The sequence below is a fragment of the Myiozetetes cayanensis genome, unplaced genomic scaffold (genome assembly GCF_022539395.1).
Source record: "Myiozetetes cayanensis isolate MyiCay16 unplaced genomic scaffold, myiCay2020 scf1, whole genome shotgun sequence".
Classification (NCBI taxonomy): Eukaryota; Metazoa; Chordata; class Aves; order Passeriformes; family Tyrannidae; genus Myiozetetes; species Myiozetetes cayanensis.
Window position 1 is genome coordinate 83,322,015 of NW_026086604.1, and position 21,146 is coordinate 83,343,160.

General features: G+C 34.7%; 1 protein-coding gene across 4 annotated transcripts in view; it reads left to right on the forward strand.

Moving 5' to 3' along the window:
• EXOC2 (exocyst complex component 2) overlaps nucleotides 1–21,146 on the forward strand; it is a 200,884-nt gene that overhangs the window by 121,171 nt on the left and 58,567 nt on the right. For all 4 annotated transcript variants that reach the window (XM_050339748.1, XM_050339660.1, XM_050339835.1 and 1 more), the window contains 6 exons: nucleotides 388–468; nucleotides 4,310–4,455; nucleotides 4,553–4,634; nucleotides 5,138–5,240; nucleotides 8,242–8,360; nucleotides 19,997–20,122. In XM_050339748.1, the coding sequence (XP_050195705.1) occupies nucleotides 388–468; nucleotides 4,310–4,455; nucleotides 4,553–4,634; nucleotides 5,138–5,240; nucleotides 8,242–8,360; nucleotides 19,997–20,122 (657 nt within the window). The remainder of the gene's footprint in view (nucleotides 1–387; nucleotides 469–4,309; nucleotides 4,456–4,552; nucleotides 4,635–5,137; nucleotides 5,241–8,241; nucleotides 8,361–19,996; nucleotides 20,123–21,146) is intronic.

Genomic DNA, 21,146 nt, shown 5'->3' on the forward strand with positions numbered 1-21,146 from the left:
TGGTGAGATCAGTGATTTAGAAAGCAAAGTATTTTGTGCTTAAATGATACCTACTTTTCAAAATACTACAAGATAGCTAATTTAGATTATAATAGCTAACAGCTTCTTCTCTCCACATGTTTTTCTTTTTCCTTAAGCATTACTGTCTTGTTCAAGATGATACAGGAAATCTATGTCAAAGTAATGGTTAAAATCCTGCAATGTCTGGCTCTAAGCCCTGTTCTCCACTAGTCTCTGCTGCTGTGAAGCATGTTTGTATTTTTTTATGTCTAAAAAGAAAAATAACACTTTATTTTTAATTTTAAAAATGTTTAGAAGTGTCACTTTGATGTAATGTATTCCCACCTATTAAAATGTTCTGCATTTTAACTAGACACTTTATTCCAGCAATCCATCAAAAACTGGAAGCAGATGGAACGGAAAAAGTAGAAGGATCCATGACGCAAAAACTGGAGAATGTACTGAACAGTAAGTTTTGTCCTTCCAGCAGCAAGTATTTATGGATTTTGAACTTTGTAACAAGCTTTAATATATTCCTAGGAATATAGTAGAAAGTAGAAAACAGTACAGCCTCTCGTGCCCTACCCTGTTTGATGGTAGTGGTTTTAGGGTGTGATAAAAATACACCTTTTGAAATAAGTAGCAGCTCTTCCTATGACTTTTACCGGTGTTTGTGATAACAGAATAAACATGAAAGTAAAGATGTATTAAATCACTTTAATTTTGGTGGTATCTCAATTTTGGACAAAGACTGGACAGAGTGGACAAAGAAAATAGAGGAACTCTGTGGACAATCAGAACTGTAGAAGGATGAGCAGAGTTGAGTACCAGGATTGTAAGAAGTTCAAGTAAAAGCAGAAAAAAGCCCAAATATAAGCTGTTTGCAATAACAAGGTCTATTAACAGGATCATTTCCACTTAATGTGTTGGCATTTAGACTATTTGGCATGAGCATTCTTTCTAGAAACTTTGAAAAGCTGTCAGTACTTTCTTTTCTGTTTTTCTGTATTAGCTCTGAGGTTACATTGAGAGAGATGGCTTGAATTTGCTGCAGTTCGGTATGTGTTTCATCAGATCAAAAAAGTTACTTTTTTTTTTTTTTCATTCTGGGACTTCTGCCAAGATAATTTTACTTTGTTTCATTGTGATTTTTTTCACAGAGGAAGGGATGTTTCCCTTAGTGCTGTATCAATAAGCAGGAATGACATGCAGATAGCTGACTCAGTGCTGGAAAGTCTGAGTGTGTTTTATGAAATCAAGAAAGTGACATGGAAGTTCACTGTTTTTCTTGTCTTGTATGAAGAAAGCAGTGACTGTATGTGTGTTTGTGTGGGGAGCACAAAGAAAGCAGAGGGTTTTGTGAACAGCTCTAGCTTGTTTCAGTGGTGATTCATTAATGCTCACAATAAAGGTGTAGTTAAAAAAATGACAAAAAAACACAAAAAAATGTCACACCACTATATAAAGACTATACATGTGTCTGTGTATGCAGAATACATTTAGGGTAGAAGAAAGAAGCATTTGCTGAAATATTCCAGTGCAATTCTCAGTGCTCTGTTTTTATACCATGTCACGCAACAAGCACAGATTCCTTGGAGAGCGTTTTCCCTTGAACAAAATTGTGTGAAAAATTTTAAATAAAAAAGCAAAAATGTTGATCTGTGATCTTCTTTTCCTATGTGCACTAATATGAGACAAATTAACCTACAACATATAATTACTGTTGCATTTGATAAATGGTAGCTGAACTCAGTATGTAGACAATGCAGACCGTCTTTTTCAAGCTGGATCAGTAGAGGAACTTGTGCCAGACACTTCAGAGTAGTTTTAAGTTTGGCTCTGCTATGAAAAAAATTGGCTACTTTTCCTCATGATACTTTGCAAGTCATGATGAGTGGGAGGCAGGGAAGTAGGACTACAAGGATTTAAAAAGAGTAAATAACATTATGCAAAGTAGTTTGGGATCAAAGCTTTGTTTCTTGTCTGACCATTGAAAAAAAAAAAAGATAAAAAAAAGCTTCCATAATCCATGAGTAACAGGGCCTACTTTCAAACATGACTTCAATTCTTTAGTCGAATTCTACATTTTATGGACTATACGTGCATGTTTGGGGAAACAGTTAGTGTTGTTTGAGCTTGGTTACAAACTCCTAAAAATAAGGGTGTTTTCCACAGTATCTAAATGTATGTTAAGAGGGTGCCAAATTACTGAACTGAAATGGCATGGGGTAGTAGAGTCACAATTTAGTGCTGTAGGTGCAATTATAAATGTTTAGAGTTTTTGCAAAATTTAATTGCTAAACAAGCTATTAAATATATGTTATTTAAAACATATGGTGTCCTATAATGAATGTAATGAAGAATTGCACATTAAAAGAGGTCCATCAAATTTCATTATGTGATGTTTTTGTCAAGCTCTGTGACAGACAACTATTGGATAACTAGATTTATTTTGAAGTAAGAAAATTCATGCACTGTAGATGAATCATTTGTTTTGAAAACAGTTAGTCAATAGAAGACCTGAAAGTTTATCCATGGGTTGTTTAGGTTTAGATTGTTCATCAGTAATCAAGAAATAAAGATTGTAATATTGAAAGGATTTGGAGGGATGGGGAGGGCAGAAATTTTACAGTATTTTAATTCTAAAAAGATAGACTTGCATGAAGTATTGAATTTCATGAAGACTTTAATAAGTAATTTGATATATTTCAATTTCTTTGTAAAACAGAAATAGTAGCCTTAGGGGAAAAAAAAAAGTAAAATAATTTACCTGAATCAAGGATTTGTGCAGCAAATGATTTCATAAAAGATGGAGATAGAAATCCCTGTGCTCTTTCTGCAGTTGTCAATTACCTTTTAAAAAGGTTTGCATTGAATTTTTAAAAAAGAAAACAAACCAACAACTTTAAAATATAACTTCACTTCCCAGGTACAGTACATTGCTTCTGGGCTGTTTAAAAAAAAGCACAAGAAACATACGAATTCAGACAAAGCAAATGTTAACTTACTGGAAGGATTTACAAAACAAGCATTTTTTATAACCTTGAGAAAAATCATACTTTACCAATGGTCTGTATTTAAATGTCCAGCTAGCTGTTTTCATTGTGCATTTCTCCTTAATGGATTAAAGTATTCTATGCTGAACAGTATGCAGTAGAAATAACTGTCCTGACAAAACTTTTTTTTACATCAAGGCTTCGAAATTTCAACAAAGTTTAAACATTATTTAGATATAACAATTATTTTACAAAGACTACTTTTAACATGAGCGGGCCACCCACAGTGTTGACTAGAGAAAATGGCATGCAAGCCACCCAGCGAGACTGATGTAATTTTTTTTCATCTTTGCTTAAAGTGTAGTCACTAGACCAGATAATGTAGAAACTTCTACACGCAACGATCAAAAAAGCTAAAACAGTTCCACTTTTGTTTTTTGGAGTTTTTTGGTTAATTAAAAGCAAGTCACAGGTTCAAAAATGTAAATATTCACAGGCAATAAAAATCTTCTCTACCATAAATGTAATTTTATTATTCTGTGTTATAGAATAATCTCCACTAGAAAATAGAATGCTTTTTAATTTGGATAGAAAAGGTTTTAGGGCTATATTTAATGTACTTATTGAAGAGTATCTGCAGATAGTATAGAGACTTAAAATGCTTGAAATTGTTGACCAAGGCTTGATCCTGTGTGTGATGAAGCCAGTAAGAATTTAAATGCAATGCGAAGACAATTCTGTTACAGTGACCAACTAGTTAGACTTTTTTCAGCCATGACATTGTCCTTGTCTTAATCATTGTTACTTTTTAGTAGTTCACTTAAATATCAAATATTGCTAATAATTTTTAAGACTTGATTTGAAAACACAAAAATTATTTGCAAAACCTGGTCACAGTTTTTAAAGCTATGATAGTTAATATCATATTTGAATTATATTTTTTTAAAAAATAAAACTTTCTATTGCTTTTTCCATATCCTGAAATGCATAATTTGCTTGTAAAATGTACATCTGGAGCCAAAGCAAACTATAAAATATCTGCAGCAAAAGCTAAGCGTTTGAAATAGGAAAGAGTGATTGTTTTTAATTGCACAGGGGTCTTACCACATTAAAATGCTAAGTGGTTCCCTTTGAAATAGTATTTCAGCAGTTGTAAAATGTTAACACAGTTAAACAAAAAAGTATGAAAATCAGCAATAATTACTCATTTGCTCTAAAAAACTTGAACAACTCATTAAAATGAAGAAAATCTGTTCGTGATTTCAACTGATTACTTACTCTACCTTCTCTTATTGTCATCCTTTTTGAAATAGGAGCCAGTAACACAGCAGATACCTTATTTCAAGAAGTGCTGGGTCGCAAGGACAAAGCTGATTCAACGAGAAACGCACTTAATGTTCTTCAGCGTTTTAAATTTCTTTTCAATCTTCCCTTAAATATTGAAAGAAATATCCAGAAGGTATAATGCTTTAAAAATAATTTTCTATTTGCTGAAAGGAGTCTGTTGAATTTAGTCTTTTTCTTGACAAATATAAATTCTTGGTTTTGTTTTTAAGGGCGATTATGATGTGGTTATTAATGACTATGAGAAAGCCAAGTCCCTCTTTGGAAAGACAGAGGTTCAAGTATTCAAAAAATGTAAGATATGCGCTCTGCTATTTAATGGGTTTGGTGGTTTTTTTAACTTACAGGCTGAAAAGCACATAGTAGACTAAAAAGCTTTATGTGGATTTGATATGGATTTCTATCCATACAAATTATGGATTTATAGGAACCATTTACACAGTATTTATGGCAAGTATTCTGAGTGAGTTGTTGTATACCACACAACATGAAATCACAGCCAATTTTATTTATTTATTCAGGCTTGGTATTACTGGACATAAAAAAAGGTTATAGTAATTAAAATGTGACTTTGGGTATCTCTCGCTGGCATATTGTTGAAAGACTTGAAAGTCCAATTTTCTGCATTTGTAGAACTGTCATGTACAAAATTTTCGAATGTGGCTTGTTTTAAAATGAGTTATATTGATTTCCACATTAACACCAGAAGTGTCTGATATCCTAGGAAAATAATGTAATTCTCAGTTCATAGCACTACTGAAAGACACATTGGTTTTGTTTCCGCTCCCTACTCCTAGATTATGCAGAAGTTGAAACCAGAATTGAAGCTTTACGGGAACTTTTGTTGGATAAGCTGCTTGAAACTCCATCAACATTGCATGATCAGAAACGTTATATAAGGTAATTACCTGAGTGGTGCCTTCATCAGACATATGGTGTTAGACTTGTATTTAAATGTTTCCTAAATATGGTAGTGAATAGTTTTACTGTGGTTTAAATACTTACTTTAAAACTGTAAGTAGAGTATTTTGAGATTTTATGATTATATAAATAATGGCAATGGAATGTTACATTTTATTTGAATGACTGAAAAACAGTTCTTGAATGAGAATAATGAAACATAAGTGAGATTTGAATTTAATTTTTTTAAAATCTTTAAGGCATGTTTAGATTCCCTTACTTTCTCTAAACCATCATATTGCAAGCTGTGCTTGAAATGGTTATTCGCAGTTTGCATGCCTCAAAGTAGATTCCGTATTTACTTGTCTTACACTTTAGCTTGGCTGGTGTTGAAATGGAATCATCCTGACTCAGATAACAGGGAGATTTTAGTCCAGACTGTCCTTTGAATTTGGCTCTTTTACTGCTCAGGCTAAATAATGAAGTTACTTAATATTTCATGAACATGAACTGGTTCCCCAGTTTTCATTAATGTTTCTAGATTTTCTTTTTTTCACAAAGCTGATATCAAAGTGTGTTGTAGGGATACTGACACGAGTTGAATGGACCTTCTGCTGGTAGACTTGAACCTTACAGTGCTTGGTGCCAAACTTAAGAGTGTTCTGGAACGTTTGATGGCTTTATTTAGAAAACTTTTGAGGTGTGGATGCTACTAGGGCCCCTAGTGTGTCTTGAAAACTTCACTGCTTTTTTCAGTTATCTTAAGAGATGTGGACTAAATGTGCTTTGTTGGAAGCATTTGTAAATTTCTGACACTTGCATAAAGGTCTTCAATGTTTTGTGTGCACACCAGGCCCAGTCACACAGGACCAAGTGTGGTGTTGGTATCTTAGGTCCCTTTATGTTATGTGAGTTTGAGTACAGTGACCTGTGTGCATTTATGTAGAGTGCTTCTCATTCTCTTGCATACTTTATAAATATTGCCTATTTATTGGAATTGTGTTTTAAGATGAATAGTTAAGCATTTTGTGTCTATGAAGAAGTCACTGCTATTTCCTTTCCCTGTCAGTCTTGAAAATTATAAAGAGCAACTGCTTTATATAAGCCATTTTTACCTTTTCTAAGGAATATTTGAAAAAATCATAGTTGTACATGTGGCTTATTCCAGTTGGATTTTGTTTGGAGGCTTTTTTTGGTTGGTTGGGGTTTTTTTGTTTCTTGATTGGGCTTTTGGTGCATTTCTTTTTTGAGTTGGTTGCTTTTTAGTTTTTTGCTAGCCCCTTACTTTGAAGTATTGAATCTTTAAAAGTATCCCAACCTACATTAAAACAGACTATGTTAATGTAATTTCCAAATGTATTTCACATGTAGAACAATATAAGGAAGGAGAGCACGGAGTGAACAAATGTTGTAATAATTTAGTTCTAATGAATTGACAAAATCCCAACCTACTGAATGATTAAGTTAGTTTCACTACTCTAGGTATGCTAAGGCAGTTATACTAGTGTAAATTTTCTGGAGGCAAGGTGTGAAATAAGTTTTCTTCAGAGCACTTCAGTTAAAAGGCAATTAACAAAATCCTAATTTTAAAATTGTTTGGATAAACCCTGCTATTTTTATGACATTTTTTCTTCCTTGATACATTTGTTTTGTACGTCTCTGAAGTCTAAGGCTGAGCAAGACCTGAAATACTGTGATTTTTCTCCCTCAGATATTCAATGTTTATAATTAAGCTTCAGTTCATGATTTCCTCTCATTGTCTTATGATGTTTATGTATTTAATTATTTTATACTGTCCAGGAATAGTTTACCATAGCACTTAACAGCCAAGAAGGATATATTTCTTTCAAGACCAGTAATAATTTTTTTATTTTATTTGATGCCGAAGAGAAGACTAAAGTCCCTCTTAACACTGAGGAAGCACATAATTGATAAATGTCACCCTGTCAAAGTGGTTAGTTGTGTAATTTTCTCATCCATCCAACCAATCCTACTTCAACAGTTTATTTTTTGTTCAAACACTGCAGACATTTGTCAAAGATAGAATTTTGCAACACAGTCATAATTAACGTAAGGTATTATTGTAGTAATACAGCTTTTGTGAGGGAGTTAAACATTCCCTGCACTGCTTGAGGTAATATATCAATATTCTTCACCTTAAGCTTCTTGAATTTTTTTTAATCTGTTCTGCATCTCATTAATGCAGAATGTAATGGAATGACATAAATAGTAGAGCAGCTACCTCTGTTTTTGAAAATACTCTTTTGAAAGTACTGTTGTCAGATAGTCTTGAATGCCATACATTAGACTATATTCCTTCTGTGTTCTCTGCAAAATCACAGCAGCTGGCTTCTAATACTCCTCTCTCCCTAAAGACAGACAGTGTTTTGCTTCTGCAAATTAGAAGCTCCAGTCCTTTTTGTTATCTCTTCCCCCTCCTTTTTTTTTCAGACCATGTGCGTACATAAAAACACCAGACCAAAACAAACAAAAAAAAGCCAACCCAGGAGCTTGGTTTACATTTGTTTGTTGCATGCATGTGCTAAAATTAATGAGCTGCCAGAAATCAATTCTTTCTGTAATTACTCATTAAGATTACATGATGATACAATCAGAACATATACAGTAGGAAGAAAAATACCGTATTTTATGTGCTTGAGATGTCATCGCTGGTTCCAAGTGAAATATGAAACACTAAACTGCAACCTTGAAGATAAATAGTTTGGTTTCCCACATACTTTGCTAGTGGCACAACTGAAAATGTGTATTAATTTGATATTAACGATATATGGTTTTGTTTATTTCTATAAACAAAATTTATTTCTATCACTGAATGAAGAAGGGAGAATGCAGTGGACATGAGCACATCTTAATACCTATTCTTGCATTTTTAAAACTATGTAAAAAACAAAAAAGTATTTCTTAGTACATCTTAAGTCTGTTTTAATGAGGCCTTCAGTGTGTCAAGTCAGAGCTGTGATTTTTGGACTGGGTTTTACAGATATCTTTCTGATCTTCATGCGCCTGGGGACCCAGCTTGGCAGTGCATTGGTGCTCAACATCAGTGGATTCTGCAGCTCATGCACAACTGTAAGGAGAGCTATGTTAAAGAACAAAAAGGCAAGGACACATTTTTTATTTTAAATATATATATCTATTTGACATTTAGAAGTTTGGCATTGCCTTTTATTTGACAAGTACAGATGATATTTGGGTTTTTTCCCATCAATTTTGATAGCTTTTTACAAAGTTGAATGCTGACTTGTATTTTTACTTTATTCTATTATAAAAATAAAACAGCAGTTGGAGTTTTCTTTTTGTTTGACTTATAACTTCTAAGCTTTTTACATGGGAAAAGATTAAATTTCAATCATTTATCTATATTTTACTGTCCTCTTGAAATATTTCTTTGAGGTCACATGAAGTTTGGATTGTTCTCTGAATTTGCCAGTTAGATTTTTTTGTCACAAGACATGCTGTTAGTATATGGATACACAGGAAATTGGGGCACAGTGGAATAATATGTCATTTCTTGATATACTGTGAATGATAATATGGTGTTCTCTTGTTCTTTGTTTGTGTGCAGTTACAAAATTCAGGTTACACTGTTTGGGCACAGATCTGTGAGCTGGGCAAATGGGACATTTAGACAATGTTATATTAAGACCAATAGGAATACATAGTCATAGTCTGTCTTTGACAACGTTGCTCCTCAAAGGAAAATGTAGGTATTGCTTTCAGGTGTGGCAGCAACTTAACTACAAGTTAACATTAGAATATATACAAAAGAGAATAGGTGTAAGGCTGTTGGCCTGACATTTCTAATAGTAAAATCTGAGAAGTGGATTTTCAGGTTAGAAAACTAGAAGCAGTGCCATGTTTCTCAAGAAGTCTTGCAGAGTTTACTGCTAGTTCTGAAATGAATAGATGTATTGGAATCTGGCATCCCTTGCCTTATAGGTAACTCCCACGTTTAGTGTTAGTGCATGCATATCCCAAACCAAATAAGGTGTTTTATTCTTAGAAACCACGAAACTTTTACTGATTTGGAGCTGCAACAGAAATGTGCTGTAAAATTGCTGCAGGAGGTTTGAACTCCCTCACAGAGGTTGTGACATTATACAGATATAGAGTTCACAGGGTGCATCGCATATGACAGCAATGTCAGTAAGTCTTAGCTTAAAAGTGTGCACGGACCATCTTTTTCCATTACACAGTCTAAAGTGCAGTAGAACCATCTGGAATACCAAATTGTTTTACTGGCCTCTCAGTCAAAATTCAGAACGCTTGCAGAACCTCCCCATCTTCTCTTCTCATCAAAACCCTGATACACCACCACCAACCTCACAACACACAGTTATCAGGAGCAGAAAAACAGCCATGTTCAATAATTCTAAGTTTTCTTTTTCTCCTCTTGCTTCCAAATTGTTGTATAGACATCTCTCAGCTTCTTAGCTAGAAAAATAGGGACATGAAGATACTTAATGCTTGAGACTTGTTTTAGTTGTCTGTATAATTCTGATATGCAGGCTCCAGTGCATGAATGGAAAAGGTGTGTAAATTCTTAGATTTATCTTGAAAAATCTCAACTTTCTGGTATTTTTCTTGCAACAAATCTACTAACCTCAGCCTTACTATCAAAGGGGCTATTATGTTAACAGCTTTGTTTGGCTGACAAAAGAGGGAATTTAAATAATTTGAATACCCAGTAAATGCATGTATCACTAGTTAATATTTTATGCATGTATGAAAGAAATGCTAATATATTATCACTTTTATTAAAAAGTTCATCAACTTTTAGTAGTTTTCTTCCAACCTTCTGTGTAGTCCTTATTGATTGTAGGGTTTTGTACAGATTTTAAAATTCTCAAGAATCAATCCTAGTTGATTTAACTTCTCAGTTAGTATCTAGTAGGACAAAGGAAAGTTGCAAAGCCTGATTTTTCCTTTCCATAGATCTTTAATTTTGGCATATACCAGATGGGAGATGGAAAAAAGAAAACTCAGAAAGACTGGTTTTGACTGCCAAGTAGAACAATGCTGATTGTGATCAGAGACATGGAATGTATTTTAATCTACTTTAACAGATGTATGCTTTTCAAACAGGGAAAGTGTGGGGTTTTATTCATGGATATCAGTTTGGTTATGCAAGACTGTGGGGTATCTAATCAATTTCAACAAGTCACAAATGTTATTTATATGTTCATAAATTCATAGACTCTTTTTAAGAGAAAATATTCATTATTTTTCAAACATTTAATTTCTCCACTTAACACAGGCTTCCTAAAAAGATTTTTTTTTTATGTATATCAAGCATTTGGAGGAAGAGGTGAGTCATAAAGCTGATTCTCCAATGAGAAGAGCATTACATTTTTTTCTAAGTTTCCCTTTTCAACAGGGGTAAGGGAAATGGTTTCTAGCAGATGGCAGTCTTCGTATTGCATATGCTGGAATAAGCAGACAACGATTATAGTTCCACCTTGAGCATACCAACTATTTCTGGCTATTCTTATCTTAGTTTGTCTGCCAACTGAATCTATGGGTTCAAACTGCTTGAGTCAAAATTTTTTAGCATAGTAAACTTAAACCTCAGTAGCAGATTGTATCTATTTTTGTGTTTGTGCACAATTTTTCAGCTTTCAACTGAGCTTGTGGTAAAACATTTTGCTGCTATTTTATTAGGTTTCAAACAGAGCTGTGCCCTGAGTCACTACACATGAATTTTACTGCTTGAAGTGCATTTGGAATTAAACAAGAGTCTCTTGCTTCTTCTTACCTGGATAAGTCACACTGCCAAATTATTTGACAGGGGCTTGGGTTTTTTTATTTCTTGAAAACCATTAGGCATTCTGGACAAGATCTTTGTAGCTGATTGTCAAGCAGTAAATATTCTCTAAAGAATTTATTTGCTGGCCATGATGTATTTAGGAAGGAGAGGTTAACTTTGCAATTATTTGCTAAACAAGCTAAAAAACAATCCTAAGTGAATTCTAAGGAGAATTACTCCAAATTTAGTCAGTAATATGATAAGCTAACAGTTTATTCTGTGGGACAAAATTGTTCCAGTTGCCTATGCATAACTAGAATGCTGACCCATTCATTAGTCATCACAATTGAAATAATTTCATTTTCTTATACAGAAATAGCATCTTTTCCTATCTTCTGTAAGAGATTTGGTGACATATCATCTCATCCAGGCCAGTAGTCATGGCAGTCAGGAAAAATCCCCAGTACTGACAAGAATTAAATCTACTTTTCTACATCCTCTGTAGGATCTTCATCTGATAATTGTCCTCTTACTAATAGCTGCACTTTCAAGGATGTCCTAATTGAAGGAGAAGAGTGAGCTAATTTAGATGCTGTTGGAAGGAGCTATCAGAAAAGTGTGTATTAGAGATGTATTTAAATAAATATTTGTTTTGGGTTTATATCTGTTTTTCATCTGAGTGTGAATCCTTCAGTCTCAGTAGTATTATAACATGAAAAGTTTTTTTAAAAAACAAACCTCTGTGCTTGGATATTACTAGAGATTAATTCCATTTTGTATAAATACTCAGCAGTGGTAATGATGTCCTCAAAGTATCCTACTACCATAACATAGTACAATCTCTGATGGAACCTGAAAGAAGAAACTGTGGCAAGTTCACAGAGCTGAGTTCTCTTTCAGAATTTTCTTCAGGGATTAGCAGAAGTCCATGTTTCAAATACTGTCTGTTTTCAGTTAATCCCACTTGTGTTAATGCTATTTCCAAAAACTGAAAGAGTGTATCAAGCTGTGCTAAGCTTTGTCAAATAATTTGGCAGTGTGACTTAAAAAGCTGGCAACTACTAACAGCAAATTGTTCAGTTGGATCTTTCCTTTGATTTTAATAGACATTTATTAATCATAATAGATGCAGTAATCTGATCGTTAGTTAATTGGCTGCATTTATTTCTGTGACTACAAGTAGGATGGGGAATTCTCTCAAGTCCTGTGTATGATGTACTCTACAGCAGTGTTTTGGAGTCTGTTATTTCTCTTGAGGAATAGGTCTGTATGCATGTGAACGTACTGTTTCCCCTCAGTCTAAACAACCCTGTTGGTTTGCTGATTAGCCTTGCATTATGGAGGGTAGTGTTTCGTTGTGTGCTAAGATGTGGCTGTTGTTACTCACCCCTTGTTGCCTTTAGCCTATCTATTTCTTGCTCCCTGTAGCCATAGCAGACCTTCCTCATTTATGAGGTAAAAAAGTGCAGGCAGATGATGTTTGTATTATGTGAAACTGTTGGAATCTAAGCCCACAGGTTTTAAGGAGTGAATGAAAATGCAGATATGACAGCAGATCAAAATTTCTCCTGCTCTGAAGTATGAGTAGCCAGGACAAAGAGACCAAGCAGTGTAACCAAAGTCATAGTGAAAGCAGGAGGCGGTACAGGGTATACACAAATCATAAAGCTCCCATGCTCTCCTCTCCTTGTATTAAGCCACTCTTCTGCTTCTCTGGTGGTCAGATTCTTCCATTAAAGGTGCAACTGTAGATATGGGACCCATGTGCAACTAGCTGGAGCTCTAGATCTGCAGATGTAAATATGTAGGTGTGTTACATTAAATAAAAAACTTAAAAAGTAATCTGCCTTTCTCATTGAGTAGGCAGTTGTGCTCTTTTATTGTCTTTTGTGAAGTTATTTCCTGAAGCATAGATGAATTCCTTTTATGAATCTGGTCACATCCTGCTGGTTTTGTCCTCTGGAAGGACCTGAAGTAAGTAAAGCCAGTTTGCTGCAGTTACTTAGTATGTAGATATGGTAGAGAGGAGAAGATGCTTGAGACTGAATAGACTGGAAAAAGGGGATTTTTTCAGGCTCTGAATATTAAGTTAACAGGGAAGAGCTTATGCTCACTCAAAACAGTACTTATTGAATCTCTAAGAAGAGATATTTGAATTATAAACTGAATTGTATGCTAGTATTTTATACCTTATATTGGCTAAAGTCTGAATTGCTGCTTCAGAACTTTGAACTTATGATTTGTGGGAGTTTAGGGAGTTTTAAGTCTGGTACCTGGATACTAAATGGCTTCCTTCAGTTAAGATTTTACATATTTGTAATTTTTAACTTTATTTTGCAATTCCCCTATCATTAGGGCATAATTGGAGTTTTTCACTATGGTTTATGCTTCCCAGACTGACTTGTTTGAGTGCAGGAAACATGGAGAATATAATGACGTAAAATGACATGAAAATAAATGTAAATAAATGAGGTTTAGTTTAAAATTTGCCTGGGGTATTGGGCAGATAGCCAAAATGAGTTAAGCAATGGGATTTTTAATGTGAGTATCAGGGATATAAGCTATGGAAGTTAAGCCTGTTTTCTGTGTGGCCAGTGGTTGTTTGCTTAGACTTTAATAATGGCTTAGTAGGTTTCATTATCCTTTGAAATAAAATGGATATCCAGTTATCATCAAACTGGCTGAAAAAGACTTCATTTCCTAACAGGTTGTTGTGGACTTTTAAGTCACACTTCTACAAATTCACATTAAAACTGCTTTTGCCAATACCTTTGATGGTGATCCTTTGAGTGACCTAAATCTGTTGACACAGGTCTTTCTAAGGTACTGTGTAATATTATTGCAAATAAGCTACCTGTTAATACCCTTCAGAAACTAAAACTGTAAATGAAAACACTGATGTGGTTGTGGTGTGATCTTTCTGCTGCCTTTTGGATTGCAAAATATTCAACCTATTAAAGTTCACAACATGAAGCCAGCTTTCCAAACAGGAGTATGCTAGTTCAGTCACTGTGATTTTTATTTTCTTTTTAGTTTTTCTTACTGGAAAAAAGTATTATTTTTGCAGAGCTGAGTATGATGCACAGGTCTCCAGATATTTTAAAAAACTATGCAGGGTTTTTCTGTGCCAGAGTAGCAGCAGCTGTACTTAGTGTGAAGGAGAGAAATGGATGCTTAAACCATGTTGCTCTTTCTTCTGTGCCAGACTGAGATTCTATTCACCTTGCAATGAATGATCCATCTTTGTTAGATCAGACAGGCCAGCAAAGCTTGTGTCAAAGGGGCCTTTTCAATTTGTTATCCTAGCAGCTGGTTCTCTTCCATTGCCTCTGCTTACTGTACATCTGGAAGAAGAATTCTTGCAGCTGGGAGCCATTTCATGTCTAAACCACATCCCCTGTCCATAGCAGAAATACTCTTTTGACAGCAGATGTCAAGCAAACCCTTAATGGGTTATTAATTAAAAAAAAAAAAAAAAAAAGAGATAGAGAATAAAAACTGATCAATACAAAAATTGATAGTGGAATCATTTTCCTCTTTTACCACCTGTATTTGTAACTTTCCTGTTATTTAGAAATTTTAGTAGAATCTAGCTTGTTCAGAAGTGCAGGGGGCATTCTTATTTTATATGTTACTTTAAATAATACTAAAGTATTATTAAGACTAAATATTGTGATTAAAAAGCAGCACAGGTAGCTTACAATCAAAATTTAAAATGTTAGTATTACTGAGCATAAACTGAAACTCTTCTGAAGGTGAAGTGAAACTCTTCAGCGCCCAGAATTTTACCTTTGTTTCTGCTCTAGGCTTTTAAGTCCTTATTTGGCAATTAAGTTAAAGCGAGTTGTTTGCAAAGGTGCTGATGCTTTTAATGTTCGCTGGAGCTGGTGCTAGTAAAATGACGTAATTTTTATTTATGTGCTGAACTTGAAGTGTTTGGTGCTTGCTTCAGTATTTTTTGGCCTGAAGGACAGACAATAAGTCTTATCCTTAGGCTGTGAAATACTTAGAACACCACTAGAACGGATAGGCCCAATTATCCTTTTTGTGCTAAACTGAAAAACAGTTTCATTGTTTACTATATGTTTACTATAATGAAGACTAACCTTAAGATTTAAAAAAGCATTACTTTTTAAATGTATTCCGAAAGCATTTTTTATGTGCATCAATTTTAATCTTCTGCACTTATGTCTTGTTTTTTTTAGAAAAACAACCCATTTTCTTTTTGATCACTTAGAAATGTCAGATCCCTATAAAATATAAGGTTAGAAAGAAAAATTACTCAAGAAAAATAATAAAATGCAGTCATTCATCTGTTGAGCAGGTTAATTTTTCAGTAATTTCTCCTGCTCGCCTAATTTCTTGCCTAGACAAATTGTAATTCTCAATGCGGTGTCCTTGAAAGGAATCTTATCCTGGTTGTGTCGGTGCAGGCTCCAGGCACTGTGTGTTTGGTCAGCAAGCAACAGTGGGTGGTCAGGCTGTAGCACAGGACAAGGGCCCGCTGTGCACAGGAAAAAATGTTCAAAGGTGTTTAAGGCTGGTAAGGAAGTCTGCCGCCCTTCAGAGAGTCCGGAGGCTATAGATCAGCCTTCCCTCACTATTGTAGCCTGTGAGAAAATTCACTGTAAGATACATAATGGATGAGAAAATACAGTAACTGTATTCACCTGGTTGCACATCTGTAGGGTCTTTTTTTTTTTTTCTATTTGATCTTGCTCATATATATGCTGTATATGAGCAAGTCTGTGTAATGACAAATGTTTGAGTTACCATGGAAAATCTTGTTGAAAAATTACTTAGCCTAAGGTTGGTCACTTGTTAACAATTTTCTTTGTCACTGCAGAAAGTATTGGCACTGTGTTATCCTCTGATCACCAGCAGCTCTTGTAAAAAGCTTTACTGAATGTCACATAATTATGCACTGGAGTGACAGAATTGCAGAGTGGCTGAGGTAGGTTGCAGAAGGGATTCGAGCGGAGTGTGACTCCCACAAGAAAAACCTCCACCTGCCAGACTGCAAGGAAAAAAAAAACAGGCAGAGTTGTGAAGTGGCCGATATTGCAGAACAATTTTTATACTCGGTTTAGTAATAGTGAAGCAACATGAAAATAAAGCCGCTTCTAAAAGTTTAAATCATTGACTGGTTTGCGTATCATGGAAAAATCTAATTTAGGCAAATTTCATGTTAGTCATGTTTTTAATGGAGGTTGTAACAGCTGCATGCAAAGAGCATGCAGGTAACATTCCAGAAAATGGTGTCAAGGTTTGTACATGAGCTAGAGGTACTGTAGGAACAGTAGAACCCTCTAGTAACTCCAGTACTGATAAGCCTGCGATTAGGGGTCAGCACAGGTGGCTTTTGATTTATAGAAAGCGAAAACACAAATTAGATGAATAACATCAAAAAGAATTGTGCTTTTTCTGTGTTCTCTAAATCCTTATTTTGCTGAGATCTTACTGCACTAGAACAGATGTGAACAAAACTGCTGAAATATTTCTATTTCACACTGCTGAAATATTTCTATTTCACATATCTGTGCACTTTCAAAATATCTGCACAAAAAGTTGAAAACCAGTAAAGTCCTGTTTAAAAAAAAAAATTAAAGCAGTATTAAACTCCTTAAGATTACAGTTTTAAATGTAATAAGGCATTAATTATACTTATGGTTTGTGATGACTGTTTGGTAGAAGAAGAAAATGTGCTACATTTATTTTTCCTGTGTTTCCTTGGTTAAATATACACTTGGCACTGGAGTCACTGACATATATGCTGTATTTTGGAAAAAATTACTTTCATAACTTCAGAGATGCAGTGTATTTTTTAAAAGCAGAGATCTACCAGGAATACATTGTTCATGCTGTTTATACTTCTTAAAACCTTTTAGCACAGTAAAAAGTTAATTTCTTGAAACTGTAAACTTGTTGCTGTCCTGTATTCAGGATCTAGGAATGTAAAAATAGTACACAAATCAAATAGTGAATGGGCAGTAAATTACTATTTGGTTAGTTTATTTAGGTTTATAAATATTATTGTCTACAGTCCATACTACTGTTAATTCATTGTATTACATTATGCTGCTAAATTTAAGCTGCTGGCTCCAGAGAGAGAATGAGTTGGGATAGAAGAAAAATTGTTTGTAAGTTAACTCTCACTTTTTTTACAAGATTTATGCACTAGTGTGCAGTCTTCAAGCGCTATCTTCTGGTAGGGTGAAAGCAAGATCAGCTTTGCTAATGTAGTCCAGATGTTTATTAGTCCTGAGGGTATATGAGCTGTTGTAGTTCCCTGCTGCTGTGTTGTACTTGCTTGTAATGCTAGACAACCAATTAAGAAATTAGTTCATGTTAAACTTTCTTTTCCTGGTACGCCTGCAAACTGATGATGTGGTTTTTCTGGTGGAACAAGAGAGTGTTCTTTACATGTTTTCTGTTACTGGTGAATACATAAAGCATTTGGGCTGCATGAGGTTAGTCTATCAGCAGCAATACAGAATGTTCAAGTTTTCACATACCTTGAGCAAATGGTTTTAATTGAACTAATTCATATTAAGATGTTTTGGTAAGTGTGTCTGTTTTTCTTAATTCTGAGGTTTAATTGGCACTGTCATTTTTAGAGACCATCTGTTTACAAGACATTCCTCATATTAACAAGATGTCTGAAAGCTGAGAACTTAAATTCTATGGAGAGAGATTAAGGAGGGATTTTTTTGTTGTTTTTGAAGTATTTGTGAAAATAACATTGTTACACTCTTTATTTTTCTTGTTGTTGTTTGGGGTTTTTTATAATGTGTGTTTTAAATAGCTGTGCCTGTGACAATTCTGACTTGGTCTTCTTGGCATACTCTTCCCCAAACCCCCTCAAATAAAATGCAGATATGTTCTTTCTCAGTCAAATGCTCTTCGAAGCCCGTGAACTTACGTGAGACACTAAATTTCTGAGGGTCTTCTAAAATTTTCTTTTTATTCAGTGTAGAATTTCTGTAAGATATTGAACTGTGTGGATTTTTTACTCTGGAAAGGAATCAAGTTGGTTTGGTTTTACTTCATTCTGTCAGGTTGCTGGATTGTTTTCATGGATGTCAGTTACTGCAAAGCTTTAGTTTTTTGCTTTCTCATTTTTTTATATTTTTAGTTCTTTCAAAAGGAAAAGTCTTTCACAAATTCTTGTTAAAACTCACTGTAAATCTCACCTGTGGTGACAGTGGAAAATACACTTGAATTACTGCAGTGGATTCTGTGTTCTGAAAACTCATCAGTTTTATTGGTGTCATAAATATGAATTGTGTTATGTGGTGCAGGAGTGATCAGAATCATAACACAGCCTAAAGATAAAAAGGAGGATTCATCAAGTCAGTTAATTGTGTCAATCACAATTGTGAACAATGTAGCAAATTGGCTCTATTTATTTAGGTGTCTTACAGTATGAACAGTAATAAGATGAATGGAGGAACTGACAGTTATCTTGGTAATGACAATGCCACGGAGAAAGGCCACAGGACATTTCTTTAAAAACCTTTATGGAAGGAAGAACTTCTTTCAAAATGAACTAAAACCCAATACTGTCACCTATTGGAAGTTTGTGATAAGTTTCACAATACTTAGTATTGCTCTTTAAACCCCAGCTGTTGAAGTAAAATGATTAGGTATATCTTTCTGCCGTGCTAGTCTGACACCAGCATAAATTTAAAATAAATGTGCTTTGAGACCTTTTTACTTTGTGTTACTCTTGAATCTGAGAATTGCAGTGTTACAGCTGGTGTTCTTCCTCTGTGACCTTCCTCTTATTTTAAATTAATGTAGTTATCGATGGAAAAGATCAACAATATAAACTCAAACGCTAAGATTCTCACTACAAAATTTAGTGTGAATTACCAGAGGTGGTTTCATCTCAATTTAAGAGAGGATTTTTTTTTTTTTTGCCATGAGAACAGTCAGTCACTGAAGTAACCTCCCCAGGAACGTTGTAGAGTTCCCATCACTGGAGGTTTTCAAGATGAAACTGGACAGGGTGCTAGATAATCCCATTCTGGCTCCCTTTCCCATGAAAGGTTGGGCCAAATGATTTTCTGAGATCATTTACAGCCTGTATTGTTGTATAATTCTATTAATTGTGATCAGTTTAAGTTTAGTTGTTACAACTCAGTTGGGCAATGCTGAAATAATTTTTGATGGTTACTTTCAGAACTATATCTATTGTGAGAAATGCAAAAAGCAGCAATTTAGACTTTAAAAAAATTGTTGGTAGTGTCACAGTACATCAAGAAGTCATCATGGTCTGCTTTTTCTTATGTTTTTCAAGATGCATGTTAGACTCCAAGTATCCACCTCCATCGGATTAAATTGTTGCTTAGGACTTGTGAATAGCGATACACATATGGAGAGGCACCCGAAGAAGAAAATAATTGTTCAATACACTGGAAAATATTTTATGGGTTTGTAGATAAGTAAGGGATGTTTTACACACACATGCAAACATACAGTACCGTTAGTTCATCTGCTTCATGATGGATGGATTCTTTATACCTGAACTCTGTAGAGGTGAAACAGCTAAATACGAGTTGAACACTTTGCCTTTAACTGCTTCAGCTGGACACACAAGAAACTTTTGCTGTTGAAAAGTGTATTTAGGACATACACCAGAAAAAAAGCATGGGCTATGTCACTAGATGCATAAATACGTATTTATCCATGCCTTTCATTAGCTAATTATAGGGCACTAATTAAAAACAGAGAAACATACAGACCAAAGAATGGTATTTTCCACGTGTTACTTTTGGTTTTGGCTTTGCTACAGGAATCAGTAGCGTATTATTGAACTGTGTTAAAATATATGAACTGTCTAAATATGCCAAGATTAAGAATGTTTTTGTAAGATAACTTTTGCATCAGTGATTTAAATGAGAATTCCACATGCAACATGAAATTTCATGTCAGCTGATGTGCAAAATTATTCTAACTTCTGGGTTTTTTTTTTCCCTATCCCTAGGCAATTCATTGCTCCACAGCCCCATGTTAGACCTGGAAAGTGATGTGCGTCCATCACCGATTGGCCATCTCAGTCAAACTGCTTCACTGAAAAGGGGCAGCAGCTTTCAGTCTGGCCGTGATGATGGTAGGCATCTGTTTTATTTGAAAAATCAAAGTTGCAGCCCCCCGTATCTGGGGTATGGTGTAGTCAAAAAACCCAGAAACCCACACCCTGTGTGTTTGGTTTGGTTTGTTACCAAATACAATTTTTTCTTCTCATACATTACTGTTGCTTACTAAAGGGTTTCTCTGTGTTTTCTTGCAAGCAAAGAGCAGTTCATAGTCAAAATTTGCTTCTTAAAATGTGGTTAAAATAATAAAAGTCTTTCTTCTACAAAACCAGAATTTTTTTTTTGTATGCATAGCCACCTACTGCCTACTACCTTTTGCTGTTTTTATAACTTTTGCATGTTTGCTACGATGGTTCTCCTTGCATTTGTGCCTTTGTCTCCAATTCTCCAGACCTAGGAAAGGGAAACAAAGAGTGTGACTAAGCTCAAGCCATCTGTCTGTCCACAACCAACTAAGCCCTTATGTGTCTTAAGTGTCCTCAGCATCCTTTCCAAACAACTTCATCTGAGGAGTCTTTCTATGGTGACATCATAGGAGACAGAAAACATGTTTTTCACAGAATAGATAATTTCTTATCGAAGTACTGTTTTACAGAAAGCAAGTTTTTATGAAGAAATTTTTGGATTTGGTGTGCTTTGATGTTATTCCTCTCCCAGTTCTGTCAGCGTACTTGAAAAAACACCTATAAATATGGTTGTGGGAGTTCCTTCCAAAAAGAGGAATGAAGGGAAAGGTATCTTTCAAGAACATAGAATGAAGAATAATGAGAATTACACATTCTTGTGCTGCCATGCACAGGCAAGACAATTATATTGTCACAGTTTGTGGCTGAGTGATTGTCTTTCAAAAAGTGAATTACACGGACTCTTCAATGAAAAGATACTTGTATTCAGAGTAATTACACTATTGTCTTACTGTTACCCTTGTCCTTTCTCAACCCAAAGCCTCAAATGAAGTTGATTAACAAGTGTTACAAAGCAAAACAGTAAATTATTGGTTGTTTTTGAAAACCATACATTAACAATACTTGTACCACA